Here is a 27653-nt window from a genome sequence, read left to right as displayed (position 1 = left end):
CAGCATTGGGAGTGAATATCGAACGAGTGGTACTTCAAGCGATCGCCTATAATCGCATCGGTCACCTTATAAAAAAGCTTCACATCAAATTTCTGATCAATACGTTGTGTTTCGTCTTACTACGATGTTAGGCGCTATACTGTTCAGCATTCTGATAAGCGTGTACGCGTATTGGTCGTGGAAAGTGTATTCGAAAGGACACAAGCTCCCCCCAGTGCATCCAGGATTGTTGCCTGTTATAGGACATCTGCATTTACTTGTTGGAGATGGACTGAGTTAGTATTAATTTTTAATATATTAGGTCGGGGAAAAAGTCTTTTCGCATTATAGTATGTATGAACTTGTAATAAAATCTCTTTGGCTTCAAGAATCACAAATGAGTACACGGTTCATTAGGTTTCTTTCAGTGAGCTCGTGAGGTAGCCAAATATCGAGCTTTTTTGTGTAGAGAAAAGATTTTATTACAAGTTCATACATACTATAATGCGAAAAGACTTTTTCCCCGAATTATTATCGTAATATTTTTAAAAGATTTTTGACGCAGCCAAGGGAATGTTATAGTTCCCAACCTCCACTTTGCCCGTGTTTTGGAATATTTCAGACTTTTCTCATTCCGGGAGAAGAGCCTTGTATAACAATGGGATAATAATGGGGTTTAAAAAAAATATTTTTAATACCTATTGTAATTTTTTTATATAGTGTGAGATCAGTTAGTGCAAGGTGTAGTGCTTAAATCTGTACTGACTGTACATATACTAGTGTATTGGTAATATGATCGCAGTATGTTAGTTGCTATCTTTTGTAATGAGCAATTGATGAAGACTCAGGACAAATAATCGTAAAGTGAAAGAATGGATATTAAAATTAATTTTGAATACCTAACGGCAATCACGACACTAGTATTATTGGATGAACATTTAATTTAATTTTGTAACGTAAAATATTAATGAGTCTCTATAGCCGACTATAAAATATATTGTAGGTACTACTTAATTTCATCGTATAGATCGATTTGTACATTGGCTTATTTCTTTAGATAATTGTTCTTGTATTTTTTTTTCTTTCGTAAAAAAATAGCAAACCATCACATTTCGTGTTTAGAATTTTAAGCTGTAAGTTAACTATAACTAGTTATAATTTTATTCTTTGTTCTAGGTTTATGGCGAACTGTTAAAACCATTGCAGCAGAGGCTTTGAAAAGAGGGGGCGTTACTTGTTTGTTCCTTGGCACCGAACTTTATTATTGTAAGTAATAATAATACATATATTAACTACTTTTAGTCTGGGCTGTGGTGTATGCGACTGCTCATTACAAAGTCTCGGGTTCAATTCCCCGGTCGGGCAAAGTGCTATTTGGTTTTTCACACGTAGCAAATGTTCGGTGATTCAAAACAAATTATTTCTTGTTTCATATTCGTAGCTTCACATTAAAAAATAGAGCAGTGATAGCCGAGTGGTATAAGTTGACATCTCTCATGCAAGTGGTCGCAGGTTTGAACCCGAAGCAGCACACCAATGACTTTTCAAAGTTATGTGTGTATTAGAAATAATTATTACATGCTCCAAGGGTGAAGGAAAACATCGTAAGAAAATCTTGCATGCCTACAATTTGTTTAAAACATTTATAGAGGGCATGCAAAGTCCCCAACCCGCACTTGGCCCGCGTGGTAGACTCAAGGCCTTATCCCTCCCTTATTACGGGAGAAGACCCTTGCCCAACAGTGAGACATCAATGGGTTAAAATTATTATAAATTTATTATTTAAAATAATTAACTCTCTCAGGAAAAAACGGTTTCAGTTGTTTTTATATCTTCGTAACACTATGAAACATTGTTAGCGCGGAAGTTTTCTTTGAAAACAAATGGCTTTAACAATGTAGAGTGTTAATTTTATGAATACGATTCATTGCTCTTTGTGTTATTATTTAACTACTATGCATCTAGTATGTATGTTAATAGTATACAATACATTCATGAGATGCACTAAACTTGAACTTTAACTGAGAAATACGTCTATCATGTAAGAACCCTATTTTTTTAAATATTTTTACATATATACATAAAATCACGCCCTTTTGCCATAGAGGCCACTTGGCACGATCCTTACAAACCTCCCTTACATCACTCACATCCATACATCTTGCCATACAAGACCGCCGCAACTAGTGGGAACTACGCACCTGACTTTTTTTTAAGACATCGCCGATATTTTTTATTTTCTAATATTAAATTCAAAAGTAACTTTGTCTGACTTTCTGTCTGCTAAGCTTTCACGTCCAAACTACCAACCATTCTTACATTGCTTACACCTCATTTTGCTTACAACTTTGAGGATACCAGGCCTATATTTTTTATATACCAGGGATATTATGTATGTATATATCTACGATTGTCAGTCAAAACTCTAACGCATGATATTACCACACAATAATCAAATTTGCATTACAATGCTGAAACAATATAATTATCTCGTATAATTAGAATATACCTATTATACCTAACATTCACAGTACATTGCTATAATATAATCAATCTAGTGAGTCACTTACACAATACATGTAATTTGACTGTATGTTTCGTGCAGTGGGCACCGTGGTCGCCTTGCTGCAATAACCGCAGCGTCGCATATGACGCCTTTTCATTGGTCGCCGGTGACCGCATGTGGATTGCGGGAAATTTAGTAAACGCATGCGATAGAGCCCGCATGCAGGAAATCCATTTTCATTGGTCGTAAGCGCCCGCATGCTAGGTAGAACAGATTACTGACTACGTCTTAACATAGGTGCTAGGAGAATAATAGGGAGTCTCCGAATGCTTCGTATTGACTTAGTTATCGACTGACCAATTTATATGCGCTCGTACGGTGGTTTCGAATCTTGCCAAAATATTTGTGCGATGAGCACGAGTTTAGCTCTAAGTTTAGAAATTAGTTTATCTATATACCTATGTACCTATGTATTAAGACATAGGTATATGTTCATCTTTTGTCTAGTAATAATCGCTGCTTAGTTTGAAATCAGGTGATCGTATGTGAGTTGTCTTGAGATAATTATATTTAAGGCCGTAACCCTGAAGTAGACAACCAAAAATGGTTTAAGCTGTTAATACTGCTTTTCAATGAAAGACAAAAATAATAATTGAAAAATAACTTCTGCAATGTCATCTGTTAAAAGTAAAAACAAGAGTCAAGCCAGCCTTACTTTATTTAGGCATGATTTTAATTATTCATTGTGAATAAGTCAGCATAATAAAAACAATCCGGCCAAGTGCGAGTCGGACTCGCGCACTAAGGGCTCCGTACCAAAAATATATAAAAAAATACGTCTATTGTATGGGAACCCCCCAAATTTTTCTACTGTTTTATTTTTAGCATTTATTGTTATAGCGGCAACGGAAATACGTAATTTTAAAAAAAAACTGCTTGCTGGCTATAACCTCTTATAGCTTGGTGACAGACGAACACACAGACAGCAGAGGGTTCTGTTTTTACTCTCTGGGTACAGAACCCAAAAATACATAAGCTAAGCCGCCTTTCCACTGCCGCGGCCGCGCTTGCAGACTCATTTTATCTGAGCTGTTGTTACAGTTATAACTGATCCAGAGGATGCCTTGACAGCGGCTAACGCATGCCTTCAGAAACACTTCACCTACGATTACGCTAAGCCGTGGCTTGGAAACGGACTTATTACTGCTTCTGGTTAGTATATTAATAAGCCATATCGTCGTTTAAGTTCTATCACCGCGTAAGTAGTTTTTAGCAACTATTCAGGAGAGACAAATTTCAATTTCGCCTTTCGATTCTCTGGCCAATGACATCAAAATGTCAAAACTGCAAAAAAATTACCTACGTGGTGATAGAACTTGAACGCCGATATAATATAATTATAAAGGCCTTATTTGACTGACGGCCATCATCGGTTTCATCATCAAAAGTGCAGAAGTAAATAAAAATGACAGTCAAATTTATTTTTTAACGAATGCCAAATAGAAGTCAATGGCCTAAACCGTGGCTTAAATTATTACTTCAGATTTGTACCAGTCAGGAGCAACTTTTATTGTTACTACCTAAGCATAATAAGTTTAAACCCGACCTATGTTGGTATAAGTATACCTCCTAAAAGAATAACTAATATTCCTAAAATAGAATATTATATTGAAACTGTCATGTTTTTGAATTTCAAATTAAAAACCTGTTTGAAGACTCGTTTGTTTTTTGTTTTCTTAACTATTTTCTTTTTATGATGATAATATCGTCAATAAATACCAGACACCAAAATGCATACCTATTATATTATATATAAAAAATATGGTGCTTATCTTTTTTACAAGTTATAGTGATGGCTACCTATAAATAAAAAATATTCATATATAAAATTTTACAAAAATCTAAAAATTATAATTTTTTTGTTAATGAAATATTTTTCGTCGCATAGGTGAAACATGGAAACGTCATCGCAAGCTGCTGACTCCGGCATTCAGTCTGCCTGTAATGTACGGCTTTCTAGACATATTCAACAGCCAATCACGACGATTCGTCCAGAACTTGAAACAAGAAGTGGGCAAACAATTCGATCACACGGTTTATTTGAGGAATATTGCTCTGGAGACCTTTTGCCGTAAGTAAATATATACATAATTATAAAAACTGTACTGTAAAACTAATTTTACAAGTTAACTTAACTATACATTTAAACAACACCATGTTAATGTAAATGACCATCTGTACTTTTACTAGCATAATAATATGTGGGTCAGAAAGATAGATGCTTTGTCTGTATAATATTAGTAGAGATAAAAAACATTAACAGGCCTGTGTGTACCCATCAAAGTGACTATAATCCGACAATTTAATAAAGTGTAGAGCCTCAACATTTACCTAGATATAAGTAAATAATTCTGAGTACTTTCAAAATAATATAATTGTACCAAACAGGACATCGTCAGCTGAAACAGCTTGCGGGTCAATAATTAGTTCAAAAATCAGAATTTACTGTATACTTACGACAGCAGCAAACATTGCACACAGGGCTCGTAGTCGTACTATATAATAAATCACGCTATATGACTATATTCTTATTTTAGTTACGGCATTTGGTATAACCGGCTTTGAGGACAAGAACTTTATACAGAAGTACATGCACGCAACCGACCAGATCCTGAGCATTGTGACGTCACGGTTCCAAAACTTTTGGTTACAAAGCGATCTGATTTTTAAGCTGTGTGGCCTGCAGAAGAAACACGATGATCTAGTGAAGATTGTCAATGATATGTCTGATAAGGTAGGATTAATTACTTCTGGGTTTAACAAAATGCCGAACAAAATAGTGTCGACATTACCAATTATAATAGCAATTGTAAAAAAAAATAGATCTCAACTTCCTCTCTCATCATCATCATATTATAAGCCTTTAGAGTGAATTTCCACTGCTGGACATAAGCCTCCCCGAACGATGTCCACAACATCTGGTCTAGTGCCACCGGCTCTTCAATTTCCTCTTTAATTATCATAAATTAAATATTTATAAAATTAAAAAAATATCGATTTATTTCCAGGTAATTCAAAGAAAAAAGGCAGCCTTGAATAACAATGAACGCGAATTTGTTACCAAAGCATCAGGTTTGTATCGAATTAAACCCAATTTCTTTAGACAGGAAATATATAATATCAAACAAAGGCACCTCAATTTATACATTTAATTCAAGGTATCCGTTACAAGCCATTCTTGGACCTTCTTCTGGAGTTGTCAGAAGAAAACGCGTTGACTGACAAAGAGATCCAAGAGGAAGTGGATACGGCCATTGTGACCGGCTTTGACACAACGTCCAGCTTGCTTGGGTACATCATGATACTACTGGGAACTCACCCGAGAGTGCAGGAGAAGATATACCAAGAGTGAGTTTTCTTGACAGCGTTTTAACAGTCGTAATCTAAGGCTTGCTCAATATAGTAGATTATTTGCTACTAACAGTTGACAGGCAAATAGTCTATTTGCTTTTGGGCCTTTCATACTAAATATCCGCTGTTTCGAACTGCTGATAAACGTAATATACTTTTATGATTTAAAAAAGACTAATAAACATAGTTATTTACATGGAAAGTTGAAGGCAGTACATTTATTTCTGTGTTAAATAAATAAAATATGATGATGAAAACATTGCGATCGGCTTCCAAAAATTACACGAATATATTTTTTCTCTCAGGATAAGTGAGTTGTTCCCAATTGACCGTGATGTAGAAAAAGAGGACTTCCAAAAACTGGTGTACACTGAAGCTGTTATAAAGGAAAGCTTGCGCGTCTTCACGACGGGACCAGTCACTTTGAGATATGTTGATAAAGATGTTAAACTTAGTAAGTACTTAGATACTCTCTAGATAGTTCCTTTACATAATATGAAATACCGATTCCTTTACAAAGAATAGAAAATCTAGCTAAATATTTCTCCATCATCAGACATAGAACATTTTCGATGAATCCAAGTAACAGTTCTCACCAAACAATTTGAAAACAAGTAGGTGTTCTAGATGGCAAACTAAACACGGACTCAGTGCTAAGACTCTTGATTGACTGTTCCACCAATTGGGCGATCGAAGCGTGATGGTTCTTGCCGTCGCGCCCTTCAATTATGTCCAAGTGGACCTAAAGCTTGTTCATTATAATATAGCGAAATTGTTCAAGTTGAACGGAACTTATACCAAATGCACAACTTTATGGTAGTAGTATAATTTGTTTCTTCTATAGAAAACTACACCATGAGAGCAGGCAGTCAGTGCGTGGTGCTTCTATACGGCGCCCACCGTGATGGAGTATGGGGCAAGGACGCTGAGGACTTCAGACCCGAGAGATGGCTGGACTCTGGCATGTCTGCCAACCCTGGAGCATTCGTCGGCTTCAGTCTGGGAAAAAGGTCTTGTTTAGGTATGATCCTTGTTGCCGTAAATTGTATTTTTTTAAGATTGCTTCGATTTTTACAAATATTGGATACAAAGTAAACAACCAGCAATGTTATTCTGTAAGATGTTACTTAACAAAGGAGAAAGGTCAGTTTTTCTCAAACTGATATTAAACCGCGGATTCAGAAGCGATTTATTAAAAGTAACATTTTAGAGAATTGCTTGCTGCATTGCTGACCCGCCCAAATACTTGTGGATAAGTCAAAAGGTGTACCGCCGGAAAAAAAATCCCCACAACCTAGTATAGTAGGTTGTGGGAAAAAAATATTTATCCTCTCTAAAATGTACCTAGTGACTGCCTTCACTACTGAGTAACAAACTTTAACATCATACTATGTAGATAGTCAGAATTTTGTATGCACTGCCAGTTTTATGTTTGAACTTAATGTCAGTATTTACTCTGGCTAGATTAAATAAGTTTAAAAATAGGTGCTCTGCGACGATGTGTCATTTGCGGAGGACACGGGTCGATTACACTCTTAGAGCAAGGTTAATCTTTTTCAACTAAACTTCTGTGCTAATATTACAAATGCGTTGAACGAATGCTTGTTACTCAATCTCGCCGACACTACTGAAAGGATTTTGATGAAACATGGCAATGTTGAACCTTTATGAACCAGAATAATACGTAGACTATAGAAATACTAACTTTTTGGCGTGGTATTGTTCGTGGTCATAACTCTGATTAGTCCACGTTGACCTATTCAAGGGCTAGACCCAGTAGAATATAACAACTATATTTCTTTACAGGTAAAACCTACGCCATGCTATCAATGAAGACGACGCTAGTCCATTTCCTGCGCCGATACAAAATATCAGCTGATGACTCCAATTTGCAACTGCGGTTCGACTTTTTACTCAAACCTGTATCAGGACACGAGATCTCTTTAGAAGAAAGAGCATAAGTGTTATACAGATCAAAGTGCCAGTAATGACAAGTCGTTTTATCGATATAAAATATTCTACAATAGCTGAGCTCACGAATTCTCTCTGCATTTTTTTGGCAATCAAATTAATTTTTGTTCAACAAAAACCTTCCCCATGTCTTAAAGACAATTTTACAATACATAGGACGAATAATTGATTAAGCCGTTCTTGATATCTGCGCTTACCAACACATTTGGCGATTCATTTTTATGCGTAAGAAGATTATACTTAACCACACTTGGGACTTTAACCTTTTTTTAAATGAAATTTCCCTATTTGGAAAGATTAAATTCCATAATTTATGATACTTGATAAGTTCGCATTGAAGTAACCTTAAGAGAACGTGACACATAATTTTGGCAGATAATGTATGGAAAGATAGTTAAAACGATATTCCTTGAGTAAATTATCTTACGGCGGAGTTTCAATAAAATTGTATTTCGTTCGTTTGTTTAAGTTTAAGCGTAGCCAATTAAAGAGTTTATAGTGGGAGCGGATAAGAGACAAAATAGGCATGACAAGACGGAGTTCTTGCGTTACGTTACAATTTTTTGACATGGCTAATGCATTTAGCATTCACCTGCGCCCTAGGTGGAGTGCAAAGCTATGTGGGTCTCTCCCACCGGGAACCCATACCCACTAAATCGCCTCGTGTGATCTTATGACCACTTGGCAGCGTGCGAAGGGAAACCTGCCGAAGCACTACACCGTACAATTTAGGGGCCCCTAACAGACGCTGCCTAAAGCACTCTATAACTCCATATGCTGATGAGCCGGGCACAACTGCCCATCGACAAACTTTTATTTATTTTTCATTTTATGTCTAGCAGCTTGTTAGTAAACTCAGACACACAAAGTTAAGTGGCACGTACTATAGTTAAATGTAAAACGGTAGTAGGCATACCGATTTATTGGCCAACATGGGTTATGGTATGCGTGTTTTGTTAGCAATATGTTGGCCAATTTCTTCTACAAAATTTGTATATAGGTATGTGATTGTAAATAGTTGTTTAAAAATGGACTGATGTTTTAATTAAGTTTTAATTTTATATTTTCTTTTTTATGAGACTTGTTTGCTTGTGTATGTTGTGCAATAAATATAACATTCAAAATATAAACCTTAAACTTTCATTTTCGTTATTTCTATCTAAACTTTTATTTTCTTTTATTTAAAAAGACAACTCCCGCACTAAGAATTGCTCTTGTGTCGCGGGGACTTTTACAAACATACAAGCAACGGACACAAAGCACAAGCAGACCCGAAACAATTATTTGTGGATCGCACAAATAATTGTCACGCGTGGGAATCGAACCCAAGACCTCCCGACGCAATGGTTGCGGCGTGGTGACCTAAACCACTGCGCCACGGAGGCAGTCAAAAAACTAGACTTAGGCTTGGCCAACAATATGCATAGATAGGTAGGTAGCTATACATAAATCTAAAGGTTTAGATTCTCCAGTATGATTCCTTTTTAGTTACTATTTCAGTACTTATTTACTGTAAGACCTTTCTTAATATGTTGCCCCAGATCTTCGAAATCCCTTAACTCAATCCCTGACCATTGCAGTTGTTTTAAACAATACATTTGGTGATCAGGGAAATACAGTAACTTTTAATGAAGATGCTTTCTATGATAGAGTAATGAGTATTACTTTATGGTTGATGCTTACTTTTTCTTCAGTATTAATAATAACGGGAATACAATGACTGTTTATTTTTTTAAATACACTCCGTATATTATATTATACCCAAATTATTAACGCTATTGTATTCTTAATTATTCTGATCTTTGACCAAAACTACTTTGTATAATTGATATCTAGTCACTGACTCATAAACACAAAATTCAGCCCACTAGAGTTAGGTTACACTTATATAAAACTAGCTGACCCGCGCAACTTCGCTTGCGTCACCGAAAAGAGAATGGGTCATAATTTTCCCCGTTTTTGTAACATTTTTCGTTGCTACTCCGCTCCTAATGGCCGTAGCGTGATGTTATTAACCAATAGCCTTCCTAGATAAATGGACTATCTGACACTGAAAGAATTTTACAAATCGGACCAGTACTTAGTTCCCGAGATTAGCGCGTTCAAACAAACGAACAAACAAACAAACTCTTCAGCTTTATAATATTAGTATAGATATGCACATAATACCTACACGGGTAAACCCTCATTTATACCCACCCATATTACTAACCCCCGGTTTCTGAGGTAGGTTCCCTACATTTAGCGGTGGTTTATCTATTCAATATCGTTTAAACTCATATAAAAAAAACGCTATTGAATAGACAGACTATCAGAAATCGGTCATTACAAGATTTCAGGCGCAAGACCTTTTGCGTGCTCTCTGAGACACAGAAGTGTGCCTCTTTGTATAACAATAAAGTTTAAAATTATTTAAGTAAGTATGAATCTCATCGCCGCTGCACTGCGCGCTACTGCCATCTCAAAGAATTAAGAGCCTTACTTCGGAAAATCACAAATCAGAACCGACAGACAGTTTGATTATTTAACAAAATGCCGAACAAAATTGTGTCGACGTAACCTTTCATTCATTACCAATTTTAACAGAAATTGTAAAAAAAATAGATCTCAACTTCCTCTCTCATCATCATCATATAAGTCTGTAGAGTGAAGACGTCTACTGCTGGACATAAGCCTCCCCAAATGATGTCCACAACTTCTGGTCTAGTGCCACCCGCTCTTCAATTTCCCCTTTAATTATCATAAATTAAATATTTATAAAATTGAAAAATTATCGATTTATTTCCAGGTAATTCAAAGAAAAAAGGCAGCCTTGAATAACAATGAACGCGAATTTGTTACGAAAGCATCAGGTTTGTATCGAATTAAATCCAATTTCTTTAGGCAGGAAAAAGATAATATTAAACAAAAGTAATATACCCAAATTCTTAACGCTATTGTTTTCTTGATTATTTTGACCTTTGCCCAAAGCTAGGTACTTTGTATAATTGATATCCAGTCATATGAAACAAACAAAATAATCTGCGTCTATTTAATACAGTGTGAAATTAATAATTAACCAAACAGGTTGTTTACTTCGCTAGCTTGAGATTATGATTTTGTGTGACACGGAAGAATGGCTATTTGCGATTACTTATTTTTTATAAAATTTAAGCTGTTTACACTTAAGTCAGTGACCTGACGACATAATATAATGTTGAAGATTAACCAAAAGATCTCAAGAATATAAGTGTTATATTGAGCGTAACTATATTTGTGCACTAGCTGACCCGCGCAACTTCGCTTGCGTCACATTAAAAGATAGAATAGAATGGGTCAAAATTTTCCCCGTTTTTGTAACATTTTTTATTGCTACTCTGCTCCTATTGGTCGTAGCGTGATGATATGTAGCCTATAACCTTCCTCGATAAATGGACTATCTAACACTGAAAGATTTTTTCAAATCGGACCAGTAGTTCCTGAGATTAGCGCGTTCAAACAAACAAACAAACAATCAAACAAACAAACTCTTCAGCTTTATAATATTAAGCATAGATATATAATATATATATATAAATATATAATATATAATATATATATATATATATATATATATATATATTTGTGTATTATTAAATGCTTCAGCAGTTTACTAGTATACCCGATGTAGGGGAAATGACCATCTGCTTGAAATGGGACAACAATGGGACGGACCGGCCACATTTCCCGCATGCATCAACACTCTACCAGGATAAAGCAAAAAAAGATCCTTGAACTATTTTTTTTTTAAAGATAATGTATTTTTTGATTTAATGTCTATGGTTCTTTATTTCACAAGAATCACGTCAACAACTTGTAGGCTAACTTGACAACATCAAATTGTCATATTGACATGCGGCGATGTGTGGTATAATATAAACTCCATTACACTACGTCATAGGCTCAAAAATTGATAATTACTTAAATAAATATAAGTTACCAATTGTAGGACCGGTGTTAAGAATCACCATGACTTGTTGGCATCATGTTTATTTGACCATAGATTTGCTACGTGGATTTGACTAGCTATTCCCTGCGGCCATGCCTTCGTACCTACTTAAGTTGTTTTCAGGGACGAAGTTCTGCCTCCTGTGGAGGAGTTAGGTTATATTTAAAGTGTGCACGAGCAAACAGTAACTGTAGCGCTATTCTCTGCAATTGCAACCATCGAGTATCGAGTTTAACATTTAAAATGTACTGGAAAAATAGTTTCTACGACGTCCGCTAGAGGTGCTGATCAGATTTTTTAATTTTTTTTCTATAGCTAGCTGGTTGTCCATACTCGATAGTAAGTAGTAGAGAATCGGGCTACTGTTTATTTCATCATTCTCATACACTGACAACAAATGCGACGAGAGTTCAAGTGCAAAACCGTAGGTATGGTTTTTACGTGCTTTCAGTGGCACAGAAATCTGGACTTCGACGTCTTAACTTCGGGAATCACAAAATTTCTTGGATGAGAACCTCACCAATATTTTCTTGGCCTGACCCGTAATTCAAACCTCAAGGTAATACATATAGGTGGCAAAGGCACAACTGATGTGCTATATACATACCTACATACCTAATATCACGCCTTTTTCACATAGCATTATTCTGAGACCAAAGAGCGATTTCGAAGAAACGAAGAACTAATTAATCGATTAACTGTAAAATAACAGACAGACAGTCTTACTTTTTAAATACAGACTCTTACAAGGAAGGTTGTCGACAGAAAATATGACGGTGATGCGTAGACGCTAATGTTCCCTTAATTAACGTCTACGCAATAACGTTTAAGGCAAACAGTTAGGCTCGGTAAAATTTTAAATTTGTGACTTAAAAGGCCTTCTTATTAAAATTTGTCGTTTAATTTAACACCTTATTTTAAAAACAATAAAACCTTCAGATCAGTAATTTAATTATAGCATTGAAGCATGAATCACCGAAATGTATGTATGCGCATAACTTTTGAACAACTTAACTAAATTGGAAAATTATTTTTGTTAATGTTTGTAACTGTCGGGCCAAAATTTCTGCGGGAATAGCAGCGGGTTAAAATTGTACTATACCCGTACGAAGTCGAGCCAGTCTGCTAGTTATAAATAAATAATAGTTAAAATACGAGTGACGTTTATTCAATCCTCGCATTCTTTTACCATATAGGCAGTGGCGTAACTACAGGGTGGCAAGTCGGCAAAATGCCACGGGCCCCCAGCCGGAAGGGGCCCCGATCAGAGGAAGATTCCAACTCCCAACATTTTTTTTTTTTTTTTTTTTTTTTTTTTATTTTTTTTTTTTTTTTATTTTTTTTTTTTTATTATATATCATACATGTTTATTACAAAAAAACTCTGTCTTTGATTTATTTTTGTTATCTACTCAGTTGCAAAAACAAGCTAAAAAATGTATTAAAAATCCAAAAATATAATAAAAAAAAGTGGTTCATCTTTTTTATATTGGGGGGAGGGGGCCCATGAATTGGCCACGGGCCTCGAACGGTATAGTTACGCCACTGCATATAGGTACCTAATGCGTTTTGTCAAAATGTCAAATCGTGCTCACGAGATGGGCCCCTCATCAAACAGTTTTAATTTTATCTATGTCAAGTTCAAGATGGTGCTTTCCTACTCAAAAAGCGCAATAAAAATAGAAGCAAACGAACAAAACCACAAACAGTTACTTGTATGTTTTCATTTACATTGTGTATGAGTGGCACTCGTTCAAATGTTTATGTTTAAGTAATTGTCCATTCATACGGAATTGAATGGACTCAAGGCGTAAAAAATGACATACTAGTCATAAAATCTTTATTTATTGGTGTTTTTTTACCTTATATAGCTTTGTATGCTTCAGTTCATTGCCTAGTTCATAATACTTAGTAGAATAACAAAGAGTAATCAATTACAAGTAAAGCAAGAGACTGAAATAATAAGCACTACTTTTCAATACTAAATAAGTTTATAGAAAAACTGTGTTTACGAAAGTACGAATCCAAATTAATTTCAATACTTATTTTAATTTTTTAACTCGGGTTTATTAGAAACCATTATTTTTCAAAACTTTAACAACATTTATTTTTTTAGCCCATACGACCATACACCATACTAGTTTTTGTAAATAAATTATAATGGTGTCATTTGGCCCACATAGTCATTTGGAACGCCTCTCCCTACAAAAGAAAAATATCTTATAGTAACTATGTAAAAGTAATTACATAAGTACCTACTTGACATTTTATACTAAATCCGCTATGTCCGTAACGTTTTGACCTACCATTGATTTAGGTAAGTATTTTTTCAACGGATTCAATTAACAATTTATAAACATAAACATTGAAAGGTCTTTGAGTAATCTCAAGCACCAACTCTTAAATTGTAATCAATTTACTTTATTTCAAAATTTTCAAATTCAAATTAATCTTAAAATTTATTTTCGATGCCTCCGTGGCGCATAGGTTTAAGTGTAATTGCGTCGGGAGGTCGCGGTTTCGATTCCCACACGGAACAATTATTTGTCCGATCCACAAATAATTGTTTCGGGTCAGGTTTGTAAAAGTCCCCGCGACACAAGAGCACTTCTTAGTGCGGGAGTTGTCTATAAAAAAAAATCTGTCTATAGCAGCTCGAAGCTTCGAGCGTTCTCGGTAAATGGCAATAGACTTGCCCCCTATTACAAGGGACTGACATTGTTAATGGCAAGACGTCTATGTATTTCATACCCCTTTCATGCCCACATCTCCGGATATAACAGGCGTGATATTATGTACCTATGTCTATTTTCGCACATTAAATGACGTCATCTTAAAATTGAATACCAAAAAACCAATCAAAATAAATTAATTAAACTATTAACACGGTTGTTATTATATTAATTTTACTATTATTCAATTAAGTTTAAAACTATTAAATCTATTTTGAATCTGTTTATGGTAATTTTTTTTAGGTGTGAATTCAGAAAATTCTGTAAAACCGGCTTTAACAGACTGTTGTTGTTATCATATGTTTAACCGTGTAGTAATTCTCTACACTAGTTAAGCCACTCTAGTCTAGTCGTCTAGCCGGGCCGCAACGCCGAATATGTGTAGATAAACCCGATCGGCACAAGCCGAGCAAATGAAAACAGTCGGTTTTGTTTGGTAAATATTGCCCAACCTAAGGCTGCCTGTCCACCGAAGCGGAGCAAGGCTGCGGTGCGGAGAAACGGAGAAATATTAACCAATCGGAGAGAACCACTCACGAGGAGAGGAGATTTTGTGCACTCTTATTGGTTAGTATTCATCCGTTTCTCCGCACCGCAGCCTCGCTCCGCTTCGGTGGACAGGCAGCCTTAGCCTTACTAACGAGTATCTAGAATTTGACATTTAAAATGTACAGAACAATTAGTTAATAGTTATTATGGTACCCGCTAGGGGCGCTGATAAGGGTTTCATACAAAATTTCTCGATAGCAAGCCGGGGTAGTCGATAGTAGTAAAAAGTAAAGAGTAATTAATCACAAGTGTTAGTGACATATTTAACATATAACTTACTATGTATACTAGATAGACTACATAGATATTTTTAGTTTAGTTTTATATTCTTTGGCGGTGTTATAAAAACAATGGTATTGCGAGGACAGCAAACTGAATAAAAGAGCAATTTTACTACAACTGGTAAATTTATAGGTATGATTGTAAAGTAGTTACAGTGTTAAAGAAAAAATACAAAATAAACAGAAAATCTTTATTGAAATAACGTTACTAAAACATAATACAATAATAATAATTTTCACATCAAAAACCCGCAATGGACCGAAGGCCGAACACCTAGACTCAAATCTTTACTGAATACCGAAACTATCCCAAAAGTGTTCTTATACTAATGTACATAGAGGTGAGAATTGTATGCAGTGAGACAACACAACTGAACCTTACTAAAATTGTACACTTCTAACTGATATTTTACACTGGGTCTCTTTCACACTCACGATTACGTGCACTGTAGGACACGGGACGAATAATACGAATTAGAGACGTTCCGAAATCCTAATTCCGAAGTCGGATTTCTTACTTCGACTTTATATACAGAGTTTAAAACGAAAATCGAATGCTGCGAAATGTTGAACATTTACTTTATCAGGATTTGAGTAGTTTCGATTATTCCTAAAATCCTACATACTCCGACTCTAATGTTAATGCATTAATATTCCAATGCTCCGACTTTTTTCTTTTTATCCCACTATCATTACTTCCCTAATACCAACATTACAAGTCTTATTTTAGAATCTAAGAATTTCTTTTAAGAATCTTATTTCAATGACTTTAAGTCATTTTTCGTATGAAGACTCACTGCTAAACAGTTAAAAAAAATAGTACACCACGATAGTTTAGCTTCAGTTGTGTTTTCATCATGCGATAATAACTCTTATACATAAATGCCATAAGGTTGAGAACTAAATACTGTGGAAGGCTTAGTTGGCTTTTCTGAAGTACTCCTTGCTTTCTTTAGGGCTAGGCTTGATTGTATCAGCATTGGTATCAGGGTTCCAGTTGGCTGGGCATACTGGAATTAAAAGAAAATATGATTTAATATAAAAATATACAAATCTGTTATAAAAAATACCTACCAATCAGTAAAGGTACATCTTAAACGATCGACGATACGACGACAAGAGTGATATATTAACCCAAACGAATAAATTATGTTCATTTGATGTTGTTGAAAGAAAGTCACAAATCTAGCCAGAATCATGAAAAAATATTAGACCCTAGGCTGCTTGTTACTAAAATAATATTATAGGAAATATTTGTACAATGCAAGAATTAAATATGCTAACACTATTAAGATTATTGTCTAGTTTCTCTTCTTAAAAAGCTTCTCAGTTTTAAATAAAATTCAATACAAACCTTCTCCATGTTTATCAGCAAACTGGAAGGCTTTCACAAGCCTGAGGGTTTCGTCCACAGATCTGCCCACGGGAAGGTCATTGACCGACATGTGCCTCAGGATACCATTTCTGTCGATGACGAAAAGTCCTGAAATCAAAATAAAATCCACATTTTAGACTTTAAAAAATTTGAAATAAACTTCAGTATATAAGTTCCGTAAATGTTTTTTTAATTCTGTCTTAAGAGATTACTATGTCATTATGTATGTTGTATAATATAGCCTTATGTATCAAGAGAATCTATGCATATAAAGGCATAATCAATTTAAGAAAAGTTACCTCTAAGAGCAAAACCAGCATCAAGGAGTACATCATAGTCCTGTGAAATTGTCTTCTTGTAGTCAGCAAGAAGAGGAATTTCCAGTTTGCCTAAACCACCATCCTGTAAAAAAAAACAAAAAAGCCATGTAACTACAGAGTAAATGCATACATACATATGTACATAACATCACACCCTTTTTTGACAACTCTCGCACTAAGAATTGCTCTTGTGTTTGGGACTTTTACAAACATACAAACAACGGACACAAAGCACAACCAGACTCTTAACAATGATTTGTGGATCGCACAAATAATTGCTCCGTGTGGGAATCGAACCCACGACCTCCCGTTGCAGTGGTATCAAAGGTCAAAGTCCTCTACCCATAGGGGTCACCAAAGAATGCCACTTAGTATGATTTTTATGAAATTTCTTTGCCTCATTCACATCTATACATCATGTGATACAGGACCACCGGTTACTAGTACAAAATGTAATGATGTTAATCTAAGCCCATAGTTATCCAAACATTATTTTCATAAATTCTTCTAATTTCAATGTAAGTTAAAACTTACCTTCCTAGGTGTATTGGTCCATGCAAGATGGCTGAACTCAGAGTCTGTAGAAACACCAATCACTTGACAGTCTATGCTGGCAAAGTCCTTTGCTCTGTCACTGAATGCAATCAACTCAGTGGGGCACACAAAGGTACTGAAATAAAAATAACAAATTTAAGGCTAAACTACTGGATAAGCATTCTAGAAGCATAACTACAGTCTTACTAGCTGGTAGTATTTTATACATAGGAAATAGTGTCAGCATTCTCAAAATCCACTTTTTTGGGTGCCCTCTGGCCAGAGCACTGTAGCATTTTGCTAGTTTCGTCACCCTGTATTTATTTATGCTGTAGGTGCTAGTACAATATTTTATGTATGAAAACTTATCTTGGTAATAGGTACCTACCTCTGGTTACCAAGATAAGTTTTAGGCTACATTTTGAGGCAAAAATAACTTAAAGGCAAGATTTAAAAAATTGGGGAATACAGAGTTGTGATAGTAAATAAATTAAATTCTTAACTAACATTAAGTACTCACAAATCTAATGGGTAGAAGAGTAGGACAACATATTTTCCATTGAAGTCAGATAACTTGAGCTGATTGAATTCACCATTCACCACAGCAGTAGCTTGGAAGTCTGGGGCTGGCTTCTGGACCTTAGGTGTAAATGCCGCACTGGCTGTAAACAAACAAAATAACACACTCATTATTCAAATTTAAAAAGACAAACTAGCTTTTTATTTCAAACAGAAACTAAGCTTTATTAGAACCAGTATTAATTAAATAATTTCCTTTGACAAAATTCATATGTATATCTCATTTTTAATTTTGTTTAAAATTTAAATCAATCTAGGGGTAATAATTTCTTATCAACAACAAAACAATGATAACATTTTTCACTCTAAAATTCCAGTACTCTTGTTTGTCTGTGTAAATGTATGTCATAACTCATCTTAGAAATAGTAAGGATAACAGCTTTTGAGTTCAATGAACTGATTAGAATTTAGTATCAAAGTAATGCTGCACTTTTAGGTTATGTGACATAATAATAAGTAAAAAAATACTTACTGGTGGAAAAGTTTAGGTTCTTCACCGACGAAACAGCAGGAGAGATGACCTAGGGAGAGAAATTAATGTCATTTTAGTCGTGACTATCTTATTGTTTCTTTTTGGTCTTAGGCTGATGAATATTAAACAAGTAAATTGGACGTATTGTTTAACTTACCCTACGAGCCAATTGCTTCACGAGAAACGACATGTTTTATATATGGATAAATACAATATAAGTTATAATAGTCTCAATCTCAAAACGAAATGGCACCGAAACTAAGAAGAAAATATTTCTAGTATTTTCAGCCGAGCCGATGACAGATTTGACAGATCATAATAATTTTGACGGTTTTGCCATTTCTTTGACACCATTAATCGCGTTTAGAAAATGATATCTGTTTTGAAAGTAAAATTGTTATGAAAACTTAATAAGTATATATTATTATATTTTTTACATTTCATTACATCATAAATAATACAAATAAAATAGTTTTGATTTGTTATTTTCACTCTAGATTAAAATATATATGCGTTACTTTATTTTTAAACGAATTAAATAGTGTCATTTTGTCACCGCTATGGATGTGAGCATCGACTCGATCAATCCGATTTTATGACAAGTAACTGTGATAGATAGTACATCAAATATTGTGTGAATCGGAATAAATGTATCACCAATTACATTGTTAACCGTAAAACTAAACCATTTCGACAAATTATCACTGTCATATTCGTATAGGAAAAGTGTTTATGATTAGGAAAAACAAGGACATGCGGGAGAAGATGTAAAAAAATAATAATAATACAGTTAAAATATGTTTAAACGAAGAAGAAATAGCGGCAGTGAAAAATGCTAAATTGTAATCCAAGAGATTATCTATACTAATATTATAAATCTATACTAATATTATAAAGCTGAAGAGTCTGTTTGTTTGAACTACTGGTCTCGGGAACTACTGGTCCAATTTGAAAAATTCTTTCAGTGTTAGATAGCCCATTTATCGAGGAAGGCTATAGGCTATATATCATCACGCTACGACCAATAGGAGCAGAGTACCAGTGAAAAATGTTACAAAAACGGGGAAAATTATGATTCTCTTATGTGACGCAAGCGAAGTTGCGCGGGTCAGCTAGTTACTGATATTTTTACTGATATTAAGTATAACGACTAGAGAATCGTGTAAATCGGTCTTGATTGGTGCGACGCATCCCTACTATACGTCAGCAGTGACAGCAGCTGTCATTTGAGTATTATGAAAATATATGGAATGTTTTGATATAATCCGAAAAGATAAATGCATTAATTATAATAATATCAAACTGAGTCTATTAACGACCTTGTTCACTTCACTTTAGTAGCTAAAAGTCGGCAGTTTCTTTAAAACACAACTTAGAATATCTTCGCACAATAATATCTACGCAGTTTTCAAAGTATTTGTTAACTTTTGGCAACGATCTCCACTGTACGAGATACTAGTTTTAGATCTGTAGATCACGAGTAAAGCTCGGTGTTTACAATAGCGATCATTTTATGCTTCTATCATAGCCGAATATTGTGTACTCTTCTTTACCGGAATACCTAACCTAATTTATATTGATATCCTTGAAACCGCTCGGCGCGCGTAAACACTCGAAAACTATAATTACGTAATCTATTTTTCACAAACATGAGTGGTTTACGGATAGGCGCGTTTACGTGCTCCTACGTAAAGGGACAGTTGTTCTCCAAACGTCAAACCATCAATAGGTTTGAGATTATTAGAAATTTTTCGTTAACAACAACAAGAAATATGAAATACGTACAATTTGTTTATAAAAATAAGCCGGATGAAGTTCGCGTGGGATATTTAGAAGGCGACAATGTGGTTGATATAAACAAATGTGATCCAACAATCCCTTCTACTTTGCTGGAGATTTTAAAGAAGGGATACATTCCAAAAGTTGTCAAGTAAGTATTTTTTTGTACTTATTTCTATTTGTAAATATGATTAACAATGTATTCATATGACTATATCATTAGCATTTTGTTAATAAAATGATAGATGTCTTGTGTTGTCTTATATGCCCAAACCTTAATTTAGAATACACTTTTAATAGTAGGTATGGTATTCAATATAGGTATTAGCATATAAGCAAATAATATACTTAAAGTAAGTATCATTAAAACAACCTACCTACTTGGTACTTGCTAGTTATTTATTCAAATTCTTGGATTTTATTGCAAATCATTTTTATTATTCATGTAGGTAGTCTGCTTCCAGTTTCATTATAGGTACCTGTTACATATACCAATAAGTTAAAAATTACAAGTAATTTAAGTGGAAATTATTATGAAAAGAATAATTTCACAAAAACTTTCAATGTAAAATGGGTACTTGAAATATGCATAGCCATACTCTGATTGAATTTAGGAAGAATTGAGTGGGAAATGGGGACCCTAAAAAGAATGTCTTATTACCTTCTTCATTTTATTTAAGCCTGACATAAAAATACCTTTACTATATTTTAACAGAAGATACTAAGTCCCTCTTTGTCTCATAACAGCTAAAGTAATTCTTCCAATAAATTTATAAAACATGGCAAAACCAGTTCTAAGCCTAATAATTACTTAATTATAAATTGTACTTCAGTGTTATAAAAAAATAAGTCTACTTAATTACTTTTTTGTTTGTTCCAAGTTTCTTTTTTTTAATCCTGCAATAGACATAAAAAACTAAACTAACAATGTTATTTCCAGCCTGTACTACTCAAGGTTAAATTTATTTATCTAATAATGTTTGCTTGGTTTACTGTTACCATTCATATTCCTGTTTCGTCAATGGCACAAGTATTTATAATATTTGGTACGAGCTTCTGCACACAATTTCGACAAAGTGAAAAGATATTCGGGGATAAAAAACGTATCCTGTGCATTAATCCAGACTACTAAATATTCTTTAGCCAAATTTTAACAAATTCAATCAGGTAGTTTTAGGTGTGGTTGAGTCACAAACATCTTTCCATTCACATTTATAATATCAGTAACATTCGGGCATAGTTCTATAAAGTAGTATAAAACCAAGTGCCAATATAACATGCATATAATATATGTTTGGATACAAAATAACAATCCAAGTTACTTATGTTAATCCAAAGAGCCATGAACTAATCACTGTTGTCTTTCCATTATGTTTGCATACCTAATTGTATTAATTACTTATTGTTTGCACTTTCTGGCAACTGATTTACACTTTCTTTCAATGTGAGGGAATGTTTTGCTGAAAATCTGTTGGCAATGATGGATCTTAAAAGTAGGGATCCAATTGTAGATATGTACATAACATCACACATTCTTCTCGAAGGGGTATGCCAAGTCCAGAGACCCCAAATAGTACAATGGTCCCTTGCTACATTTACATCCAATTCTGAAAATTACCACTTATACAAATGGTTCATTATACTTCAGTTCTAAATGTAAAATTTACTAATGCATATCGCATTATGTGTTAATCCTTGTACAATCCATTATTTTTGATAAATAATGCTTATGTATGAATGACAGATACTCACACTAGGTAGATATACTACTATTACATTTTCTATGTGAGCTGCAGTACTAGCTGAACTGCTGGTAAAAGTTGGGGAGGCGACAGCCATCCCTATAATGAGGCATTTGAGACAGCTCCTAGTCATTTCTTCAATCCCAGATTACAATTTATTATATCAACTTATAAGACAAGTGTGTCATACGAAAATTGTCCCAATGCGCTACTCAGTGCCTAAGACGCTATTTTGGCTCTTATAAAATACGTATACCTACGTACAAAGTACACGTATAGATACATTGTCGCACGTATACGCATTCAAATTCCCGCATCAATGCGTTTTTTTGGGAGATTAAAGAGACATTCTCCTGTATTTAAGAGAAAAATAAAACATGAAACTATTTGCACAGTTTTGTTATATTTCTTTCGATAACAATATTGTTATGCAATTTCAAAAGTCATTAAGATAGCATTACTCATATCTTCAGAGCGATATTTTGGTCATTTGGCATTGTTATCGCTTTTATACCAATATGTTATGAAAGTATTGTTTGTTTGGCGGTGTTCACAAATATTACCATTACGATAAGATACCTTTATCTGCAGTTTTCTTATTTATGTAATAAGTTACTGTGTGGATAGATATAAAGTAGATAATATGAGTATATCAGTCAGTGGCATAATAGCCCCTCTTTCTCAAGGTATGGTCCTTATAACAACAGGCGAACATGATGATGCCACACAACTGCTACGATTTGATTACTTCTTACTACTTTTACATTTACAATATACCATACGTATACCAATATGAGCACGTAAGCCACGTGAGTATTGCTACGAAAAGTTTTTGGACCGAATGTTCTGAGCGTATGTTTGATTCCCACTCGAAACAAATATTTATGCGATATAAAGTCCTCGCTATACTAGAGCAATTATAAATGTATTTTCCGACCTACAATGTCTATTTCCTTTTAGCAGATCTTACCTGCTTTTATCATTACTATTTTCACCATTTCTCTCTTCCAGTCTGAAATCCACCAAGCCAAGCGGCGAGCCATTATCATGCGTGGACCTCGCTGCCCCTATAACCGGTATGGACAAAGTCATGTGCATAGGCCTCAACTACGCCGACCACTGCAGGGAACAGAACCTGGAACCTCCTAAAGTACCCATGATCTTCAGCAAGTTCGCTTCAACCGTTATTGGACAGAACGAGCCTTTGAGACTCAGGACTGCTGTTACTAAGGTAAAGAAACGGTTGTTTTGCTTATTATTGTTGTTTTAATTTTAATATACCTCTGCCTACACCTTCTGATATAACAGGCCGTAAGAGGCGTGATATTATTTATGTATGTATTCATTATACCCGAAGTTAGAGGCAAATGTATACATAATGCAACCGATAACTATGGTAGTTCCTATTAATAGGAGGCGAGTCTATTGCCATTTACCGGGCACGTTAACAATCTTTGGGCTACTATTTAGAAAATTTTAATATAAAAAGAAGAAACCATCTAAAACGCGCAATAATCCTTTGCTTGAGCCGAGATGTGAACCTAAGACAAAATTCAGCTAAAGTTTTTAGTTATAACAGAGAAACAGACTGGAAACTTTGTTTTACAATAATTTCAATTTAGTAATTAAACTCTGCTTTATTACTATCATTAATTCATTACACGAGCAAAATACTTAGGTAGTATTCATAAATATAATTAATATGCACAGTATTCTACAACATTAGAATGTATTTACAATTTCGTAAGCATGTTTGTCATTGTATTTTTACATTACTTGATTTTGTTGCTAAGCAGTTTTCCTGTACCCAGAGCTCCACGAACTCTATGTAGCCTTAAAAATGTCGCCTAACCATACTATCCATACTTCCATACTTCCATACTTCACATATTCATATTATAAATGCGAAAGTAACTCTGTCTGTCTGTCTGTCTGTCTGTCTGTCTGTTACTCAATCACGCCTAGAGTACTGAACCAATTTGCATGAAATTTGGTATGGAGATATTTAGATACCCGAGAAAAGACCAGGCTACTGTTTACCCCGGGAAAATGACGCATTTCCATGAGAAAATTCTGGTGGCGGACGAAGCTCCTGGTAAAAGCTAGTATTTCATAACGCCTTCAGGTACTCATTAAAATCGGTTTGTAGTTTACACGCATATAAATCACATAATAGTACAGACGTTTTTTATTTACTTGGAACTTAAATAAATAAAAATGGATCACCAAAATGTATGTACGCGCATAACTTTTAACGCATAACTCATGGGAATGGAATCAACGGGATAAAATTGCACTATACAAACTTACATACTTGGGCCAGTTCGCTAGAATTAATATGAATTTATTGTCCAAAGCAGCTCCCTCAATCCATACTTTATTTTTACCCAACTTCTTCTCGCTTTCAGAAAGTAGACTGGGAGGTTGAACTGGTCGTCGTGATCGGTGAGAAGTGCAGCTCCGTGAAGGCGGCTGATGCTGACAAATACGTCTTTGGATACACCGTCGCACAAGACATCTCAGCTAGGGACTGGCAAAAGGAGAAGAATGCAGGACAGTTCTTGCTTGGAAAGGTATTATATGTTGACGGATTCCGTGGCACAGTGGTTAAGGTGGTCGCTCCGCCACTCCCGATTGGGAGTTCGTGGGTTCGATTCCCACACGGGTCAATTATTTGTGTGATTTAAAAATAGTTGTTTCCGGTCTGGTTGTACTTTGTGTCCGTTGTTTGTAAAAGACCCCGGAACATGAGCAATAGTCCTGTTGTGGAAGTTGTCGTAAAAAAAGTTATTAGAAGACCCGCAGATCAACTATCGCTGGTATTATCAATAATTATTTTTATTATTTTCCTTTATTAATCCACAGAGTCAAGATACATTCTGTCCCATCGGTCCGTGCATCACTACGTCCGACGAGATCGGTGATCCGAACAACTTGGCGATCTGTTGCAGCGTCAACGGCGTTGTCAAACAAACGAGCAATACCTGCAACTTGATTTACAAGATACCCGAAGTTATTGAGAGACTGTCTTCGTGAGTATTTTAAAATATTTTATTTATTTGTTAGGGAGAACAAATAATTGTACAATGTGTATTAGTAATAAATAATTATGTACATTAAATGGGTTATCGTACAATCCAAAACGTTTCCACATATATTTCATTCTATATACAGCAGGGTTTACACATACATACAAATCTATACTAATATTATAAAAATGAAGAGTTTGTTTGAACGCGATAGTCTTAGGTACTACTGGTCCGATTTGAAAAATTCTTACAGTGTTAAACAGTCCATTTATCATGGAAGGCTATAGTCATCATATTAGTAATCAAATTAGTCACCAAATTAATTATAATAATGTTCTTACCCACCATATATTATAGCTAAAATAAGCCAGATATGGAAATTCGAACTCAACCCCAACGCAGTAGTAAGCATGTTTCCTGGGTAAAAAAACGGAAATTCTATATTAGTCGGTCAGTAAGATAATTAAAAAATATTAGTGTCAACATTTGTAAGTGTCTTTCCGCGGTCAAAAGAAACCAGCTCTTCAGCTTTCAAATTATCATCAACCGAAATCACGCCAATTCGTCATTCCATTTTGGCCCGAAGAAACAAAAGAGCAATATACTAAAAGCCCGCTGCAGCACTTAGCTTTGTTTGTTACTTACCACTGGGCCTTGCCTTGAAGTCGTTTGACAGCACTTATAGAACAAGCTACAAACTACTAGCTGACCCGCGCAACTTCGCTTGCGTCATTGCGTCACATAAGAGAGAATGGGTCATAAATTTTCCCCGTTTTGGATCATTTTTACTGGTACTCTGCTTCTATAGGTCGTAGCGTGATGATATATAGCCTATTGCTTTCCTCGATAAATGGGCTTTCTAACACTGAAAGACTTTTTCAAATCGGACCAGTAGTTCCTGAGATTAGCGCGTTCAAACAAACAGACAAGCAAACAAACTCTTCAGCTTTATAATATTAGTATAGATATGGATATTCTTACTATATATAGTGTACATTCAAGTTTCTAACACCAAATACTCATTGATTCCAGTATAATGACTCTTCTGCCGGGCGACATCATTCTGACCGGTACTCCGGGCGGAGTGGGCGTTCACCGCAAGCCGTCGGAATTCCTCAACCCGGGCGACGTACTTAGCAGTACCATTGAAAACATCGGCACCTTTGACATTAAGGTCGAGAAGTTCTAAGACTATGTAAAGTATAGGTATAAATGTATATAATATAAAGGGATGATTAATAAGACCGATTTTTAAATATCGATACAGATTTAAGTTGCATATATATATTGACTTAAGATTCTGGGATATTAATATCCCTTGGGAGGTAAAAAATTGCAGCTTCTGAGCACTTTTAACGGGAAAAAGATTTCGGGGTATTCAGGTTTATTTGACGGCCTCCGTGGCTCAGTGGGTAAGGTGGTAGCCACGCCACTACTAGTGTGGAGGTTGTGGGTTCGATTCCCACACGGAGTAAATATTTGTGTGATCCACAGATAATTGTTTCGGGTCTGGTTGTGCTTTGTGTCTGTTGTTATGTTTGTAAAAGTCCCCGCGACACAAGAGCAATTCTTAGTGCGGGAGTTATCTTTTTAAAAAAAATACTGGATAGTGGATACGGTCTAAGTCACGGAATCCCGGAATAATCCCGAATTTCCCGAATATTTGGTAACTCTGATTCAGAAAAGTACATTTACATGTAAGGTTATCAAAATTGATATATCTCAAAAATCCCTTTAATAATATCTAAACTTCGAATACTTAACTATAATAAGTATGTACATATCTTTTACATTTTGTTTATACATTTTATTACAGAATATATTACTGTTATAATATTTGGTGTTTCTTTCTGTTCGAGCCCTAGATAGAACCGATGGACAGTACTTCTAAACATTTCTTATAGGTATAAATTTCTTTCATCCTAGTTGGAGGTAATCTCAGCAACGATAACTATTTTTGTTAGAATGTTTATGTTTCACTTTTTGAGCTTTCTACTATTTTGCCTGGGTTTAGTAATATCTAACATTTCTGTAGCGCTATTGTCTACAGTCGGTACTAGCGAGTATCAAGGGTTTGACAATAAAAATGTGCTTAAAATTACATTTAATTATTAGTGATCAGGTTTTTACCCAACATTGGTCGATCGCTAGCCGGTTGCCGATAGTCGATAGCAGTAGAAAATCGCGCTACTACTCCTGGTGATAATATAATGATCATGATTGATCAATTTATTTGTTAGCTTTTAATACTAGCAAGTTATTTAGTGCTAAACACATTAATCGGACTAACAATTATGACTGACGAAGTATATATGTATTTGAAAAAAAAAAACTTAAAACAGGCACACATCGAAACAAAATCTCAGTGAACTTCTAAAACAAAAGTTCACTGACCCCAACACACCTACCTACACATGAACATCGGTAT

At 34.9% G+C, this 27653-nt stretch overlaps 3 protein-coding genes across 3 annotated transcripts; 2 read left to right on the top strand and 1 right to left on the bottom strand.

Moving 5' to 3' along the window:
• Nucleotides 1-8963, top strand: LOC142983697 (cytochrome P450 4c3-like). Its single transcript, XM_076130696.1, has 10 exons — nt 1-275; nt 1156-1245; nt 3587-3697; nt 4434-4616; nt 5083-5279; nt 5554-5617; nt 5704-5893; nt 6202-6350; nt 6741-6917; nt 7703-8963. The coding sequence occupies exons 1-10, from the start codon at nt 125-127 to the stop codon at nt 7855-7857; spliced, it is 1467 nt and encodes a 488-aa protein (XP_075986811.1). The 5' UTR covers nt 1-124; the 3' UTR covers nt 7858-8963.
• A 6609-nt stretch (nt 8964-15572) lies between these two features.
• On the bottom strand, nt 15573-18985 carry LOC142983602 (peroxiredoxin-2-like). Its single transcript, XM_076130569.1, has 7 exons — nt 18833-18985; nt 18676-18724; nt 18145-18286; nt 17625-17760; nt 17070-17172; nt 16750-16878; nt 15573-16405 (listed from the first exon to the last, which is right to left on the bottom strand). Exons 1-7 carry the CDS (start codon nt 18863-18865, stop codon nt 16314-16316), a joined length of 684 nt encoding a protein of 227 aa, XP_075986684.1. The 5' UTR covers nt 18866-18985; the 3' UTR covers nt 15573-16313.
• A 932-nt stretch (nt 18986-19917) lies between these two features.
• LOC142983639 (oxaloacetate tautomerase FAHD2A, mitochondrial-like) lies at nt 19918-27061 on the top strand. Its single transcript, XM_076130619.1, has 5 exons — nt 19918-20605; nt 23208-23427; nt 24605-24769; nt 25062-25228; nt 26258-27061. The coding sequence occupies exons 1-5, from the start codon at nt 20325-20327 to the stop codon at nt 26412-26414; spliced, it is 990 nt and encodes a 329-aa protein (XP_075986734.1). The 5' UTR covers nt 19918-20324; the 3' UTR covers nt 26415-27061.
• Nucleotides 27062-27653: the final 592 nt, after the last annotated feature.

Source organism: Anticarsia gemmatalis, chromosome 24 (genome assembly GCF_050436995.1).
Source record: "Anticarsia gemmatalis isolate Benzon Research Colony breed Stoneville strain chromosome 24, ilAntGemm2 primary, whole genome shotgun sequence".
Classification (NCBI taxonomy): domain Eukaryota; kingdom Metazoa; phylum Arthropoda; class Insecta; order Lepidoptera; family Erebidae; genus Anticarsia; species Anticarsia gemmatalis.
The sequence above is the reverse complement of the archived record's forward strand: the minus strand, read 5'-3'. Positions and strand labels throughout refer to the sequence as shown.